This window comes from Leptidea sinapis, chromosome 32 (genome assembly GCF_905404315.1).
Source record: "Leptidea sinapis chromosome 32, ilLepSina1.1, whole genome shotgun sequence".
Lineage (NCBI taxonomy): Eukaryota > Metazoa > Arthropoda > Insecta > Lepidoptera > Pieridae > Leptidea > Leptidea sinapis.
In genome coordinates, this window is record NC_066296.1 from 5,076,931 (window position 1) to 5,094,105 (window position 17,175).

The 17,175-nt window shown below is 35.6% G+C and overlaps 1 protein-coding gene across 1 annotated transcript; it reads right to left on the minus strand.

The window, feature by feature from the left end:
• Window positions 1-3,076: 3,076 nt before the first annotated feature.
• Window positions 3,077-16,749, minus strand: LOC126974430 (organic cation transporter protein-like). Its single transcript, XM_050821920.1, has 7 exons — window positions 16,096-16,749; window positions 13,786-14,020; window positions 12,264-12,519; window positions 10,782-11,116; window positions 6,436-6,730; window positions 4,491-4,672; window positions 3,077-3,309 (listed from the first exon to the last, which is right to left on the minus strand). Exons 1-7 carry the CDS (start codon window positions 16,287-16,289, stop codon window positions 3,166-3,168), a joined length of 1,641 nt encoding a protein of 546 aa, XP_050677877.1. The 5' UTR covers window positions 16,290-16,749; the 3' UTR covers window positions 3,077-3,165.
• Between the last annotated feature and the right edge of the window lie 426 nt (window positions 16,750-17,175).

Genomic DNA, 17,175 nt, shown 5'->3' on the forward strand with positions numbered 1-17,175 from the left:
GAAAGCCAGTATTGGAGTATAGGATTCTTCGGATGCCCAGAGCATACATTGAGAATTTCGTTTTCGGATTCACGAATGCGAGACCAAAAAGCCGCGACTTGTGATCTTACCACTGCGAAATAATCAGAGACTATGGCGTCGGCATGTATGCCCGATGCATTATTATTATATTATGTATCTTTAAGATCTAATCTTTTTAAGGTTGTCCTGTATATTTACCCCCTTATTCATAATGGTCCGCTAGCTTTAAACAGCCGCTAAGGAGTGTTTTTTCTCATTCTGAGTTAGGTCAATAGAAGAAGACATAGTGAGAATTAGCAATGCTTTAAGTTAGCAGACTATTATGAATAAGGGGGTTATAGTACATGTAATATTTTCTTATTTAATATGTAGATACATTTCAGTAATAGATATGATGTATGTACAAAGTTTTCATAAATACAATTTTTTTATTTGAACTAGGAAACCGGCTCTTATAGACTCGGTTTGACTAATCAATCAGCTATTTATTCGATTGTATGAAACGTGCAGTTATTGAGAGATTGACAGATGATGGCTATAATCTTGTAAAAAATGGAGATAGCTGAAATCAACTACGTTTTAAGCAACTGATCGCTTTCACACTTAGCCGGATTGTACTTCGTCGCCATATTGTAATTACTATTTCAAACTTATGTCAATTCACTGCTCGTTTCATACTAAACTGAATTTAAAAAATTTAAGTAGGCAGTCAAGCAATTTCCATTGTATATTCCAGAATAATCTTCCGCGGCACTGATTTTTAAGGGTACGAATATGCAAAATTGAATAAGAAAATAAGCTCAGTTTTACATAAATATTATCTGTAATCTTTTTAACCCAAATGACAGTCACTTTGCATGGATGACTCCACTAGCTAGATTTAGTTTTTGACCTCGTAACAATACAACCAGCCTTAGATTAGGATTTCGCTCCAACTAGATACAAGCTTAATCGAGCCAGTCCCGAACAATGTGTGACGCTTACGTAACACATGTTCTGTTAAACTTTGCAAATAATTAATACCAAAATGCCGGGTTTGCGTAGTAAAACTTTGTTAAAAATAATACTACAAGAAACAAGAAAGACACTGGGGTCACATGTCATCAGCTGAATTGTATTTTATTAATTTTATCAATGTAAAATAACACAGAGAGTATGTTACAAAATTTGAAGCATTGAGTATCAAGGTGCCACGCATACAAGCATCTAATAGTTGCCGTAATGAAAAAGCTATTGTTCTTAGGTAGTGCGGTATCTAGTTGGATCCAGCCTTCAAAGCCTGTGACGACGTAAAAAACAGCTTTCGAGTTATAATTTGTTTATATATTTCTTTCAATCTTTGTGAACTTGAAAAGAATGGGGCTGGAACAGTAAATAAAATTGTGATGATATATTTGCACTAAATATGTAGAATAGATGCATTATCTTTGTATTTTTATATATTTTTTAATTCATTGTTTATTCTTAATTAGGTAATTATAAAGATATGTTAGTATAACTATATTTTATTCAAATTGTCAAATATAATATTATATAACGCATATGTTTGTTCCATAGATTGTATTACTATATTTTAACGATCTCATAAAAGTTAATGTTGACAAATTGCCTTTATTTAATTATTCTATGAATATTTTTCTTGATTGGCTGTAAATGGTCTGATAAATAAATGTTTGTGTGGTTATTAAAAACCCTAATTTCCCTTAATAATGGAAATGCCATAAAAACATAAACTGTAAAAAAAAGCTTTGAGATCCATGTATACCATGTATCCATACTAAGTCTGTCAACTTATTTAAGAGTCCCTCTGCCTTAAGTTGTTACATACAATTTAGCTAACTTAAGAACAACTAATTTTACAACAAATAGATTGATTAACTAGTTTTCGGATTACATAAACTTTGAGACAAATTTATACCTACTCGTTTTTTATACAAATTTAATTGATACCTGGCGCACCCCAGTATCAGCTCAATCCATTTGACCGCGTGCAACGCAGAGCAGCTCGAATTGTCGTGGACCCAGTACTCTGCGAACGGCTGAATCACTTGGCGTTGCGTAGAGACTTCGCTTCATTGTGTGTCTTCTACGAATTTATCACGGGGAGTGTTCCGAAGAGCTGTTTTTCTGCCACCGAATTCCACCTTCGCACGACACGCCACAAGTTAGGATATCATCTCCACCATCTGGATGTGTGGCGGTCCTCCACAGTGCGGTTTTCAAGGAGCTTTCTTCCTCGTACTACAACGCTGTGGAATGAGCTTCCTTGTGCGGTGTTTCCAGGACGATACGACATGGGTACCTTAAAAAAAAGCGCGTACACCTTCCTTAAAGGTCGGCAACGCTCTTGTGATTCCTCTGGTGTTGCATGAGAAAGTGGGCGGCGGTGATCACTTAACACCAGGTGACCCGTATGTGGGACTCGGATTGTGGCACCATCTACAGGATCTACTTTACAATAGTGTCGCGTAGAAACTCTTCGACGTACATGACTAGCGTTGTCAAACTACAAGGCATTGATAATTTCGACAGCTCCGTCAATAATACTCGTAGCAGAAAGGCGTAAAGCGTAGACTCAGCGGAGTACTAAAATTTCTAGTACAATTTAAATTTAAATATGGAAGCGAATCATTTTTAGAATAGAAGAGCCCCGGGGGTATATAAGCCGTTCAAAGCGTGGCCTACGGCAGTTCTAGTTCAGACTCGAAACAGCCTAGCGAAACTCTCTAAGAAGAAGGTGATTCACTCGATTGTATGAAACGTACTGCACGTTTCATCTGTCAATCTATCAATGACTGCACGTTTGATACAATCGAGTGAATCGCCTTTTTCTTATAGATATATATTTGTTATTGAAATGCAAGTAAGCGTAAAAGGATACATTTGTCTACCTCTAGTTAGTTAAACTAAGGATAGATAGATTATTCGAAAACGGCCGTTAATATTCAAGAGAAGAGTGAGACCGCAATGTTCATAAACTTTTTTATAAATTAAATTTGTACATTTATTCCCCGAAGACACGTCACTTAAAATAACAAATTAAAAATACTTCAGATAATTTCCAATATTTATTATAAATAATAATGATATCCTCACGGAGGATAATAAATCTAATTATGTATAATCAGAGAGGTAGATATGAGTTCAGCTCCTGCCGATGGCTTCTGCTTCAGCGAGGGTGTCTGGCATCTTGGTGCCGAGCGTCTCCGGCTGCGTGAGGACCAGAAGACCCGACAGGATGGCCATGCCACCAAACATCATAGACGGAATTCCGTGCCAATAGTCCATCTGTGTCAATAATGTTCAATTTTAACTAACTTAGGTCTGTTAAGTTACATTAAATCAAAATTGCTTCATTTATATACTTCATCATCATCAGTAGGAAGACGACCACTGCTGGACAAAAGCCTTCCCCAAATATTTCCACGACGATTAGTCCGGCGCTCCCCTCATCCAACGTATTCCGGCGATCTTGACCAGATCGTCGGTCCATCTTGTGGACCTACCAATACTACGTCTTCCGGTACGTGGTCGCCATTCGATGACTTTACTGCCCCAACGGCCATCTGCCCGTCGAACTATGTGCCCTTCCCACTGCCACTTCAGTTTCGCAATCATTTGGACTATGTCGGTAACTGTGGTTATCCTACGGATCTCCTCATTTCTGATTCGATCCGCAGGGAAACTCCGAGCATAGCCCTCTCCATTGCCCTCTGAGCGACAATGAGCTTTCTCATAAGACCCATAGTTAGCGACCACGTCTGCGTACCGTAAGTCATCCCTTATTTACTTAGGTGAACATATACCATACCACCACTTCGGAAGAGGCTTTACTTTAGAATTAAGAAGTAGCAAGAAACGATTTTTCGATATCCGAAATATGACGATACTGTCACGACCATTGGTAATATTTTCAAGTACTTATCCTAAATTAATTACACGCAAATTATTACGCCTAAAGCAGGCACCGTTTCACCTTACAACTTGCACAACACATTTAAGAAGCCTTTAGAAGACCACAAGCACTAAGGGTTTTGTAGCAGTAAGCACATAATAACCCTGTGCCTTTTTTGAATTGAACTGGATTATTTATTCGGTCTTATTAAGAACTTTGCAAAGTTTGCTTGTAAGTTAAGTATCGGAATTAGGTATCTTCTGTGCAGTCATCCGAAAAGAAATGAATATCGCTGATTGCTTTTAGAAGGAATAGCCTAAGTAGCGTTCAGGTTTTCGGGATAGGTACAAGAGTTTGATGGTTTTAAGTTAGTTTTAAACGCATTATCTGTGGATGATGATGTTGATCATCCGATCAGTAAACAAGTTGCCATTTGCATTATATCTTGGGAAGCCCCTAAGAAGGCAATTTAGAACAGCTTTGTAGATGTGTATTTGAAGATGACGTATATGAAGTAATTAATTTCAAAAGTATCAGCTTACCTACATACTAGCTAACAATGGAAGGTGCTTACCAGAACAGGTGTGAGTGGCGCAGTGATGGAGCCGATCCTACCGATCATGGAGGAGAAAGCGAGCAGGCTGTGACGGAACTCCGTAGGGTAGAGCTCCGACGTAAACAGGTACAGTGACGTAAAGACCAGTGAGATGCCGAACTTGCCCGCCAGGTAGACGATCATTCGGAACACAGTCAGATCTGAATTATTTCACATCATCATCATTACGTCTACAACACATAATACATTAAAAATTAAATTTTTGAAGGTACACAGGAAATTTATTCAATAGTTTGGCAGTGTGTGGTTAAAAGTTGTTTGAAAACCACACTGTGAAATAGCGCCACGCATTAAGATTACTAGCTGATAAATGATAAGTATGTCGCGTGGAGTGCGAAGAGGGAATTAGGCGGTAGTCACACAGTCCTAGTCATAAATGAGGTACAAGACACAACGAAGCAATGTCTCAGCGCTGCGTCAAGTAGTGGGAGGCTTCTTTGCACCGGATGCCGGCTAGATTATGGGTACGACAACGACGCCTATTTCTGCCGTGAAGCAGTAATGTGTGTACCTTACTGTGTTTCGGTATGAAGGGTAGCTAGTGAAATTACTGGGCAACTGATACTTAACATCTTACGTCTCAAGGTGACGAGCGCAATTATAATGCCGCTCAGAATTTTTGGATTGTTTAAGAATCCTGAGCGGCTACTGCAATGTAATGGGCAGAACGTATCAAATACCGCCATTTGCAGTTTACTGGATCTTTGATTATTTGGGCGGCTCTGCATTGCACGCGGGTCAATTAAGTTGAGCTGATACTGGTGTGTACACCACAGCAGAGATGAGAAAAATAATCCATATGTGGTCGCGCGTTATCTCTGTAACGCAAACTTTCAAGAAGATTCTCCTTCTCTCCTCTAGCCCTCTGGCTAAAAGTGTCTCTTCTCAGATACTTCAAAGCCAATTTAGCTTTGCCTTCCAGTTCACCGTGGAATCGGTAATCTATCAAAACTTCGAGACCCAGTATTCTAATACCAGGCTACGCTGTGGCATTTAGAGTGTTCCAAAATGAAGGAGATACGACAAAGGAGACTATTTAACTGTGAATCCAAAATGGATCCAAGTGTACGCCTTTTTTAGAAATCATGTGCACTAAAACTGTCTTCTATGAGACAGCGGATGTCCAATTACTTCTCGAAACTATTAAGTTCTAGTAGTACATCATTTCAAATTGTGCTGGGGGTACTTCCCCGGCCGTACCAGCTCATATTTGTTGTGCCCCAGAGGTCAAAACGAGGCCATAAATCCCGGCAAACAAAGTCGCTATTGACTTTGCCGGCTGAACGGGGAAACGTTGGGATATTTAAAAAAAAAATACTCTTCTATAGTAAATATTATTAAATGGCGTCACAGCTGCATTCGCTTTGATTCTATTTAAGAACAATGTTTTAGTAGAAGGCTTTTCTCCTTCATTGTAAATTTTATGTATCCTAAATTCAAATTCAAATTCAAATTCAAATATTTTTATTCAAAATAGGATTTATAATTACTTATTGAACGTCAAAATCTACCACCCATTCAAAAGAGACTGCCTCAGACCTGAGAAGAATGGGCGCAAGAAACTCAGCGGGCTTTTTTTTATATAGAATATGGATTACAATGTAATATCGTACAATAAACATTAATAATTAAAGAGCCTGAGGGTGTTCACTTTAATCCCAGTCCGTGGTGTCATTAAGAAAATCGTTTATCCAATCGAAAATCGCTATAATAACCTTTCCCACACAAACGTTTTTTAACAATTCTTTTAAATTTCGTAACACATTTGTTTTGTACACTTTCTGGGATCACATTGTAGAAGCATATACATCGCCCAACAAAAGACTTACTAACTTGACCCAACCGAGTAGTAGGCACGTGTACTTAAGAGTATATTTCAAAAACATCTTAGTATTATATTTACCTGAAGGAATAAAGACGAAGGCTATATTACAAGCAGCGCTGAATAAGAATCCACCGCAGAGTGTTGGCTTCCTGCCGATCCTATCCAAAATGAAGACAGCGGTGTAGAAGCCGGGGATTTCAATAGCGCAGGTCAAGATATAGTTCAGGTACATAGTGTCTGATAAGCTAGTGGAATTAATGGAGAGACCATAGTAGACGAACGTGGTCGTGATCCACCAGATTGGAGTGGTGCACACGCGGCGCAGGAGGATTCGAGATTTGAACAGTGAGCTCACCAGACCTGGCTTACTCTCCTGGAAATAATTGAAGCATTTATTTATTATCTATTTACAATTACCTATTATGACAAATGATTTAAGTTTTCAGTGGCAGAATTTGGCCGACTTTTGACTGGCAGTCTCGTGCCAGATTTTGGCAAGACAACACGTCCTGAGGATGCCTTGTGTAGAGGCGAAACACGCGTCGAATTGTTTTAAAAACAAATATTGGCGGAATTAACACTAAAGAAAACTTAAATCATTTGTATAATTACGAATTTCCGCAAAGTAACGCCTAATTCAATAAAAAATTTACTTATTATGACAGTAATAACGATCATCGTGTTCACGAAACATCCTTACACAAACAGTGAATTCAAGCTCTTAAGGTTGATGTATCTAATATACGATAAATTATATTTATAGAGTTTATTATTTATTCATTTTTACGGAATAATTTATATTATTTAAACACGATTCATATATTGGTTGCAGCACCTTACAACCTAATTTGTTTTGTATATTACAGCCATTGTAAAATACTCTATTTGAATGAAAAGAGTGGCCGTTGAGTTTCTTGTATGATCTTCTCATGAGCTCAACTTTTTCCGAACATAATATGGTAGATTCAGTAATTTAAAAGAAGTATTTATAGTGGCAAATCAAAAGCGCTTAATTTAAGCCTAATTGAGTAAAGTTTATTTGACTTTGACTTTATCTATTAACCATAATTTAAATTTTTGGCAACTTTCTATTATTTTTGGATGATTGTTGAAGACCTTTATCTACACCCATGCTTTAAATTATCGATCAAAGATTTTAAAACAGTTAGCTTATTGCCAACATTAAAACACCCAATATCCGAATAACCATTACATCATCCAAACGAGTGTTGTAATGTTGTACTAAATTTCATAACAACACTCCTTTGTTTTTTTTTCGATCCCTTCATGTGCAAAGAGTTTCAACAGACAGCCACATTCTTATTGCTCGATGCGTGGTAACCGTATGAATTTCAAAAAAAAAAAATATTTTTACAGCACACCGCCAGATATTTTAAACGCTGCAAAAAAGCATAATATTCAAGTGAATTTTAATAATTGCACTATAAAAAATGTAAATTAGTACCAAAATAAATAATTCTTTCATTTATACTTTAGTTTATTTGTATATAATCAGTAATGGATTATATTAGGTTACTACTAGGACTGACTGTTTTAATGTAGGCAATAAGCTAACTGTTTCAGAATCTTTTAGAGGATTCATATTCTGGGTGTAGGTAAAGTCTTGTATGCAACTGTTGATGATTAGGTATTAAAACACTCATGTGATACTACGAGTGTGATAATCGGCTTCGCATCGTATGATTGTTTCGATGACATTCGTGTTTTATTGCACAGCAGTTGCATAAATAACTATTATTCACTTAACATTAGCATTGTTTTGATGAAGTGCTGTTCTACAGTGTGTCACCAAAAGGCGAGTTGGATATCTTAATCCTAATATGGAATAGTCCTTTACTGCTTTTATACACGGTATTTTTGAGAACACATTTCGTACGTGTTGGACGAGGATCGAATAGAGGGCTCTGTGATGAGAGATAATGTTGAATTTGAAATATTTGTTGAATTAACCATGAATAAGTTGATAATTATTATTTATTTAGATAGTTACACCAACAACACATCATTATACAATTTCAGTAAGTACACAAGGGATAGTATAATACGACATGTCTTTACAGGTTAAAATAACATTTATAATAGTACGTAAAGAATAACAAAGTTGAACAATTAAACATAATAAAATTAAAGAATTGAAGAGTTAAACAAAAATGATGATAAAAAATGGCTTAATAACATTTCTGTTATAAAAAAAGAGATTTATAAATTTAACTAGGTATACAACAATACAATAATTTACTTCTAATATTTAACTTACATAATTAATATTTCAATGCAGTCAGTTTTAAATTTATTAATATTAATCATTTGAAAATCTATATACCATTTTTTTGCAGTAATATCATTTTAATAGCACATTATACTGTTTAAGGGAGCGTTTTTACCTATATTAGTTCTGCTGATTGTTGGGTTAAAATTATTTTTGATAGGAAATCTTGGTCTACTCTTAGGTACTGTTATAACCATGGTATGCAAATGGTGGAACCGGTGAAAAAAAAATATTACGATTTGTCTTCGATTTCTTATTTGTTTATATAATTTATTGTTTGTATGCATTTTCATTCTAGTAATTCCTTTTATTAACTTTGTTAGCTTTGGCGGTTGAAAAATATGTAAAACATCAGCTATTATCACATTTTTCATGGTTATATTATAAGAATTATCTTTGACTTAATTTATTTATTTAAATTACGAAGAACTATTTAGATAAAAATACAGTCATCTGTACACTAGAATGTGGACTCTTTATTAAATGAGATAAGACTACGTGAGGCATTAGTGATACTAATGTGGAAGGTTATATTTGAAAAATGGAGTAGGAAAAAGGATACTGTGAATCTATTGATTTAATTTTAGTAGTAGTTTTCTTTTGTTACAAAGGTGTGAATAACCTCTGTAGTGGTAAAGAGAATTCGGGAACGAAAAGTACCAAAGCGAGTATGGTATAAATTTGTAGCTGGACAAACGCTGCAGTAACGTCCAAATCTAATGTCTTCTTAAAAAACGCAGTGTAAAGTTACTCCAAGTTTAAAATTACTTCTCCCTGTCATAAAATTCTGTAGTGATAAAGGTAAGAAAAAGACCAAAAGCTTAAAAAAGAAAAGTGTGTGTGTCCTTATGTATGCACGCAAAAAGTTATACTTCTTTGACCTTACGAAGCAAAAATCATTAACATAATTTATTCCTCATGCTATTCTACGTTTTTAGAAAGAGCAATTTTGTAAAAATGTGCAAAGATGTCTTTGACAATAATTATTAAATAATTTATACCGCTGTATGTGCTTGAACCCTTTGCCCGTCCTAATAATGTACGAAGAAACGAAAAAAATGACGAATGACGCAACGTCAGAAAATTTTAGGAACCAACTTCAATCTGTTCCTTTTGTGTTACAGTGATGCGCGCGCATCTTATTTTTAATTTCACTCTCATCATATTCAATAACGCGCCTAAAGAAGTATAACTTCAAAAATCCTTTTAATATTTCATTGTGTTTAAATTCAACTAGTAATTATGGGCATAACTAATAACATGGGCACCTTACCTGCCGATAGCGATTTTAATGATATTTTCTATTTGTAATTAATTAATTTTGTTAGATTTTTTAAGTTTTATATTATTATTATTTATATAAATAGCGTTATTAATTATTAAGTCATATGTAAATAATTTATAAACAAACATTAGTACATTAAAAGTTGAAATAAAAAAAATAAAAAAAAACTAGTAATTTAACATATTATGATTCTTAATTTACTATAAAAGGCACACAGTGTACCATTTTCATCTTGTAACCAATAACCATATTAACGATAAATTTTCAGGTGTGTATCACGTTTGATATTAAGTAGCCTTCCATCCTTACGATAGTGGATAATGCTTCCAAGGTATTGATTATCCAAAAACGATTATAAAATAGTTGTTGCTAATTACGAAGATATAAATAACCATCAGCGTAGCACTAATTATCATTGAAAATTAATCATTCTTGTTAATTATATTTCCGAACATAATCAATTATCTTTTTGACATTAAGGTACGAGACAAGCAGGACGTTTAGCTTCTAGTAATGATACACACTGCCCATTACAATACAGTGACGCTCTCGATTCGAAAAACAAAAAAGAACTTGAGACTTAAGATGCAAAGTATCTTTTGCAGTAGCAGTAATTACACTAGCTATGGCGCCCTTCACAACAAAACACAATAATGCTTACACAATTAATGCTTCACGGCACAAAAAGGCACTGTTGTGGTACCCATAATCTAGTCGGAATTCTGTGCAAAGAAGCCTCCCACTGGTAAATACCCTTAGTAGCCTCTTACGACACCCTTGGGTCTGGGACTTCCCTATTCATTTTATGCCCAGGGAATCACAGGGCAAATACTAGAAGAAAAAACTCACCTTCAAATTATCAGAAGTAGTGGCGCTGGGTGGTGGAGTCAATAATCCCTCCATTGACTTCTCACTTATCTCTTTCTTATTCACTCTTGCGATCTTCTCCAACACTTGTCTCGCCTCCACATACTTCTGCTTTGACAGTAACCATCTTATGCTCTCGGAGAGTATCCAATAATAAGAGATAATGAGGAAGCATGGTATGTGGAGGACCAATATCATGTATCTCCACGGTTGGACCAGCCAGGCCACACCACCCAGGACCACTTGGCCAACCGCAAACATTGATGTAGACGTAGCACTCGCTACTACTCTGTACTTTGGTCCAACGAGCTCGGCAGCTGAATCGGTACAAAAATATGTATGTATATAAATATACATACAAAAATATATGTATGTATGTAAATGACTAAATGATATAAGAAACTATTGGCAATTTGGGCTTTTCAGTACAAATCAGCCATCTGTATTTGACAAGTGAATTCGTGGTTGTAATTGGCTCTTGATTGGGATCAGGTTTCCAAGGAAGTTTTTTTTATGAAAATTAGGGATGAGACTAGCAGGACGTTCAGCTGATGGTAATTGATAGGCCCTGATGATTACATTGCCGTGCCGCTCAGGATTCTTGAAAAACAACAAAAATTCTGAGCGAAACTACAACTGCGCTCGTCACCTTGAGACATAAGATGTTAAGTCTCATTTGCTCAGTAATTTCAGTTACGGCGCCTTTTAGACCGAAACACAGTTGCACATGCTTACACATTATTTCTTCACGGCAGAAATACTGGCCTCCCACTGGTATTCTCATAGTAGTCACCGGCAAGCGAGGCTTGTCCAATTGTTTGAGGCAAGGCTAGCGAAACTCTAAGAAAAAAGCGATTGTATGCAACGTGCAGTTACTATGAAAGATTAACAGATGACCGCTAAGTATAATCTTGTAAAAAACGTCGCTTTCAAACGTAGCCGGATTATACTTCGTCACCTTATTGTTATTACTATTTCAAACTTATGTCAAATGACTGCATGTTTCATACAAAACTAAATTTCAATTTTTACTTAGGCAGTCCCGCCTCTTATTATATAGTATTTACATACTCTTTGGTTTGGGCTGATGAAAACTGATAGTGATGTTAAACTTTGCTAATAATTGAAACTAAAATTCCAGTTTGCGTAGTAAAAATATAACTACTATAAATAAGAAAGACACTGGGGTCACATATCATCAGAAAGTATTTTGTATTTATTAATTTCAATGTAAAGTAACACGAAGCGTATGTTACAATTTGAAAGATGCCATTGAGTGTCAAGATGCCACGCACACAAGCATCTAATAGTCTTGTTGTAGCGTAGTGGAGACCAATCCTTAATCTAAGGTTTTCGCATGATAGAAGAAAAGCAATTCAACCGCAAAAGCAATCTAAATGCATTATTATACTGGACTCGAAGAGCGCTGTATTGTTAAAGCGTATAATGAAGATATGGACTTACCAAATATATAAGCAGAACTGAATGTTCCAGCACCAAGTGTCGTTTGCAGCAGTTGTAAGGAGACGTACATAGCGTAGTTCACGGAGAAAGCCCGTATCAGTCCTATCAACGCTAGGTTAAACACGCTGATCACCAAAGCGATCCTCCTACCGAACTTATCCGATATGTATCCAGTGATTGGGAGAACCAGTAATGTTCCCACACTGTTCAAAGTTCCGGCCAGTGCTCGAAGCCATTCTTGACAACCGAGATCAAACTGAAAATTTAAAACATATACATAACTAGCTGACCCGACAGACGTTGTTCTGTACAGAGTAAATAAAAACAGTTTTTTTTAAGAATTTATCAATAATCCTACTAATATTATAAATGTGAAAGTTTGTATGTCTGGATGTATGTTTGAACTTCTTTAACGCAAAATCTACTGAATAGATTTTGATGAAACTTTACAATACTATAGCTTACACAACAGAATAACAAATAGACTATAATTTATAAAACTATAGTGTGAATTATACAAAATATAAAAGAAGTGTGATTGTTACTAATGAATACAACTAGCGCCATCTCTTATCAACTAGCAAGGATAAGATCAATACAATTTATATATGGCAAAACAACGTTTGCCGGATCAGCTAGTATTTCATAACATCAAGAATTATTTCGTAAAATATGCTCCCTATTATAATGAAATTGTATCACAACAGAACTGTCAAACCATGCGTCATTAAATGCTCTTATAGAAAATATGTCCACACAAAACAAATATTGGAAATAAAATTAATTATAGGTCCCAAATCGAAATAAAAACTATTCAATCTCTCAGGTTGGACTAAACTGCACTCCATGAAGTAATCCCTATTAAAATCCATTCATTACTTTAGGAGTTCATTGGAAACAAACATCAGGACCCTGGATTTATATATATTAGGATATACCTATATGTTTTCATTTACATATTAATACAAAAGGTATTTTAATGGTCTTATTGATAAGAAAGAATAGAAAGATACAATGAACAGTTATGTTAAAAAATAAATGTGAAGTAAATAACCTACTTGGAGTAGACCTCCTCCATTCGTTTCAGACACTTTCTGTCTCAGGCTTCATCTTATATTACTACTAGGTTTCAAAACGTTTTTTAACCAACTTCAAAAAAGGAGGAGGGTCTCAATTCGTCGATATGTTTGTTATCTCAGAACTTTCGACTGGGTTAACCGATTTTGATAATTATTTTTTTAATTGAAAGCTGGTACTTTTTCATTTGATATTTGATGCAGAAGTGACAATAGCATAGAAGAACAAGTCTCAAATTAGCTATTAAAGTCGATTATTATTATTATTTAGGTCGATTCATGTAGGTTAAGGAAATGACACTTATGAATGTGAAAATGTTTCTTTTCTTTTTACATTTACCACCACTTCGAAAAAGGATGAGCTTTAATGAGGAGAAGTGGCAAGAAACTCATCAGCTGGGAGATCTGGTGACATCGATCAATCCAAGAGAGTAAAGGCTTCTTACATCGTACACAATAGAGTTGTCTCTCGCGTAAACGAATCGATCGCAGTCGATGGTGGCAGACTGGTCGAAGATGGAAGCTGGACAATAGGCAAGGGTTCCGTTGAGCACGCCGCCAGGTCGGTAGCGCTCGCAGCTGGAGAACCCTGAATCAGTCTCCGGGACAGCGTTGAGAATCCATTCTGGCTCAAATGTTGACACCAGTTTTCTATCTTCCCCGCATTCTGGTATTTGGCACCTAAGATGGGAAACAATGTTTATATCAATAATTTATTATCTCAATATTGACTCTATTGAAATTATTTTTAAACAGGTTTCTTTTTTGAGAAAGGCCAAGTCGAAAACTACGAGACTCAGAGGAAAGTCGTGGATGTACTCATGCCCTCGATTTATAGGAAACCAATAACTACATATTATTTAGTATTTTAAAATTTCTTGTACTTTTGACGGAAATAGACCCAAATGATTTTTCTAATTCATAACAGCCTTGAACCAATGGACTCGGTTGCTGATAAGTATCAAACTTTATAAAGATATGTATTACTAAAAATGAAAGCAAATAGAAAAATTTTACAAATTGCTTTTCATATCTCACTTTTACTTAACTAACTTAACTTAACTTGGTTTCTTATAAATTGAGGGAATGACTCCTTTCACGACTTTTCTCTAAGTCTCATAGTTTCCGACTTGGCCATCACCGCCCTTCTCAAAAAACCAACCTGTAGAAATACCATGGCTTCAAACACTATACAATCGATACAATATTTTACTATGGAATAGCTTTTGGATCGAATAGCTGTCTCATTAGATATTCTGCAGTTGAGAAGTAGTAAATTTTTAGAAGAGCCTTTTTAAAAACTACATTAATTTGCAGTTAATAATAATTTAAATTTAATTTCATTCAACAGATTGGTACGGTGATCCGTATTTTAATATGAGTTTAATCTTAAAACGTTAAATTTAGATCTTATAATAGATTATGATGAAGAATCGATCACATATTATTAATCACGTAGATGTCATATCAATGACAGATTTACAAGTAATTGACCCGGATTTTTAATGAAAATACGGTACAAAACGGACGTTCAGGTAATGGTTATTTATATGTCCATTACAATACAGTGCCGCTCAAGATTCTTGAAAAGCCCAAATGTAGCATCAAGTAGCAGTTTCTAAATAAAACACGGATAAAACTAAATTTTTTAAAATTGAAACCTAGCTAGATCGATTTCACGCCCCCGAAACTACCTGTACTCAATTTCACTATCTATATATTTATTTATGCTCAAAAATGCTCGTTTAAAGATATAAGATAAGATTTAAAGCGAATTTCATTCAACAGTTTGGTACGCTAATCCGCATAACAAAATGGGTTTAATCTTAAAACGATAAAATAAAATTTCTCTAAGATTATGATTAAGTATGAAAATATATTGAAAGTCTATTGTATGCTCATTAGAAGTAGTAACACTACGTCAAGCGCTGGACGAACGCGAACACGAGGCAAGAACATGCTGTTTTAGCGATTGAAATGTAATTATTTAGTAAAATGATTGAAAAAATAAAGTTTGTTACACAATATTGTTCATTTAAGAAAGCAGTTGCCTGAAATACAACACCCCATCCTTTTTAAGTTTTTCATTTAACAGTTTGTCATTACGTGGCGTCGTATTCAAAGCGCGGTCGAAACACGAATGAATGAAAACGTCAATGAAAGGTATGCATAATCATTTTGCACCAATACAATATGAATATTTAACGAAATTCGAATGTTTACCAAGGTAACCCAAGTGCTGGCAGCTATTTGAGTCAACGGATGAGCCTAGGTATCCAACGCGGAAATACCTGCCAATATTCTTGGTACGCTTCCAGGTAATCATTTAATGTTATCATAGAATTGTAAATATAGTTATAAGATTTGTTTTGTTTAAATATTATATTCACCATTGTATACAATGTTTAATTAGAACTGGTTAAGATAAAATATGAAAACCTTACAATAGAATTATTGTATAACAGAGAGGCTCCTTTGCACAGGATGCCGGCTAGATTATGGGTACCATGGCGCCTATTTCTGCCGTGAAACAGTAATGTGTAAACATTATTGTCTATCGGTCTGAAGGGTGCCTTAGCTAGTGAAATTACTGGGCAAATGAGACTTAACATCTTACGTCTCTTGATGAAGTGCCGCTCAGAATTTTTGGGTTTTTGAAGAATCCTGAGCGGCATTGCATTGTAATCGTACCTTGTTTTCATAAGAAAAAAAGATTATAAGCTACAGATTCGTTTAAATGTCCATGTTTTACATACCTGTGTGGTATAGCAGCCGCTGAGAAGATGAACTCGCTCATAAAAGCAGACATGATGATGGGGATTGCTACAAGCACCATGTACCGGAGCTGGAAGGGGCCGAACTGTCCCAGCTCGTTGACCAGGACATCGTCGAGGTCGATCCTCTTCGTTTCCGTGACGTCACTGGCCTTACCCTCCGAACTGTTCTCCATCGTAATAAATCTCACCACACACTGAATAATAAATCTCCTTGTGCGTTATTATAAAAGTTGTTACTGGATTACGCTGATAGGAATAAACGATTAATTGATAACAATGAATATACATAATATGACAATTTTATTTTATCCTTCAATTATTTTAATCTCATTGTTAAAATATATTCATTATATATACTATGGGCCTTATGAGAAAGCTCATGGTCGCTCAGGGGGCAATGGAGAGGGCTATGCTCTGAGTTTCCCTGCAAGATCGAATCAGAAATGAGGAGATCCGTAGGAGAACCAATGTTACCGAGATAGCCCAAAGGATTGCGAAACCGAAGTGGCAGTGGGCAAGGCACATAGTTCGATGGACAGAGGGCTGTTGAGGCAATAAAGTCCTCGAATAGCGACCACGTACCGGAAGACGTAGTGTTGGTAGGCCCCTCACAAGATGGACCGACGATCTGGTCAAGATCGCCGGTAGGTTGGATGAGGGCAGTGCAGGACCGTCTTCCTGCTGATGATGATGATGATATATACATATGATATTGTCGACCCATATAGCCACTGGGCTAATCACTGGATTAGTGACCCTGCCCACTAAGCTAGAGGTCTCGGGTTCGAATCCCGCTAGATGGCACACATATACATGATGAATATGAATATTTGTTTCCGAGTCATGGATGTTTAAGTATTTATGTATAATTAAGTAAGTTTATTGTATTATTTATTTATTTGTAAACCCAACAATCGCACACTAATATATAAACTACATTATATGAAAAATTTAAATAATATATCTAAGTGTACAGATAAATTACAGGATTACATATCATTCATTAACCTTCCTTATTATTATTTTATTATTATTATGATTTGAGGATTTCAATGCACT

Bases quoted from the DNA above. Each gene is read 5' to 3' on its own strand.
- LOC126974430 (XM_050821920.1), bottom strand. From the start codon at position 16,289: ATGGAGAACAGTTCGGAGGGTAAGGCCAGTGACGTCACGGAAACGAAG. The intron at 14,021-16,095 runs GTATGTAAAACA...TTCCCATCTTAG, and splicing joins GCGGCTGCTATACCACACAG to GTGCCAAATACCAGAATGCG. The intron at 4,673-6,435 runs GTAAATATAATA...GAAATAATTCAG, and splicing joins CTTCGTCTTTATTCCTTCAG to ATCTGACTGTGTTCCGAATG.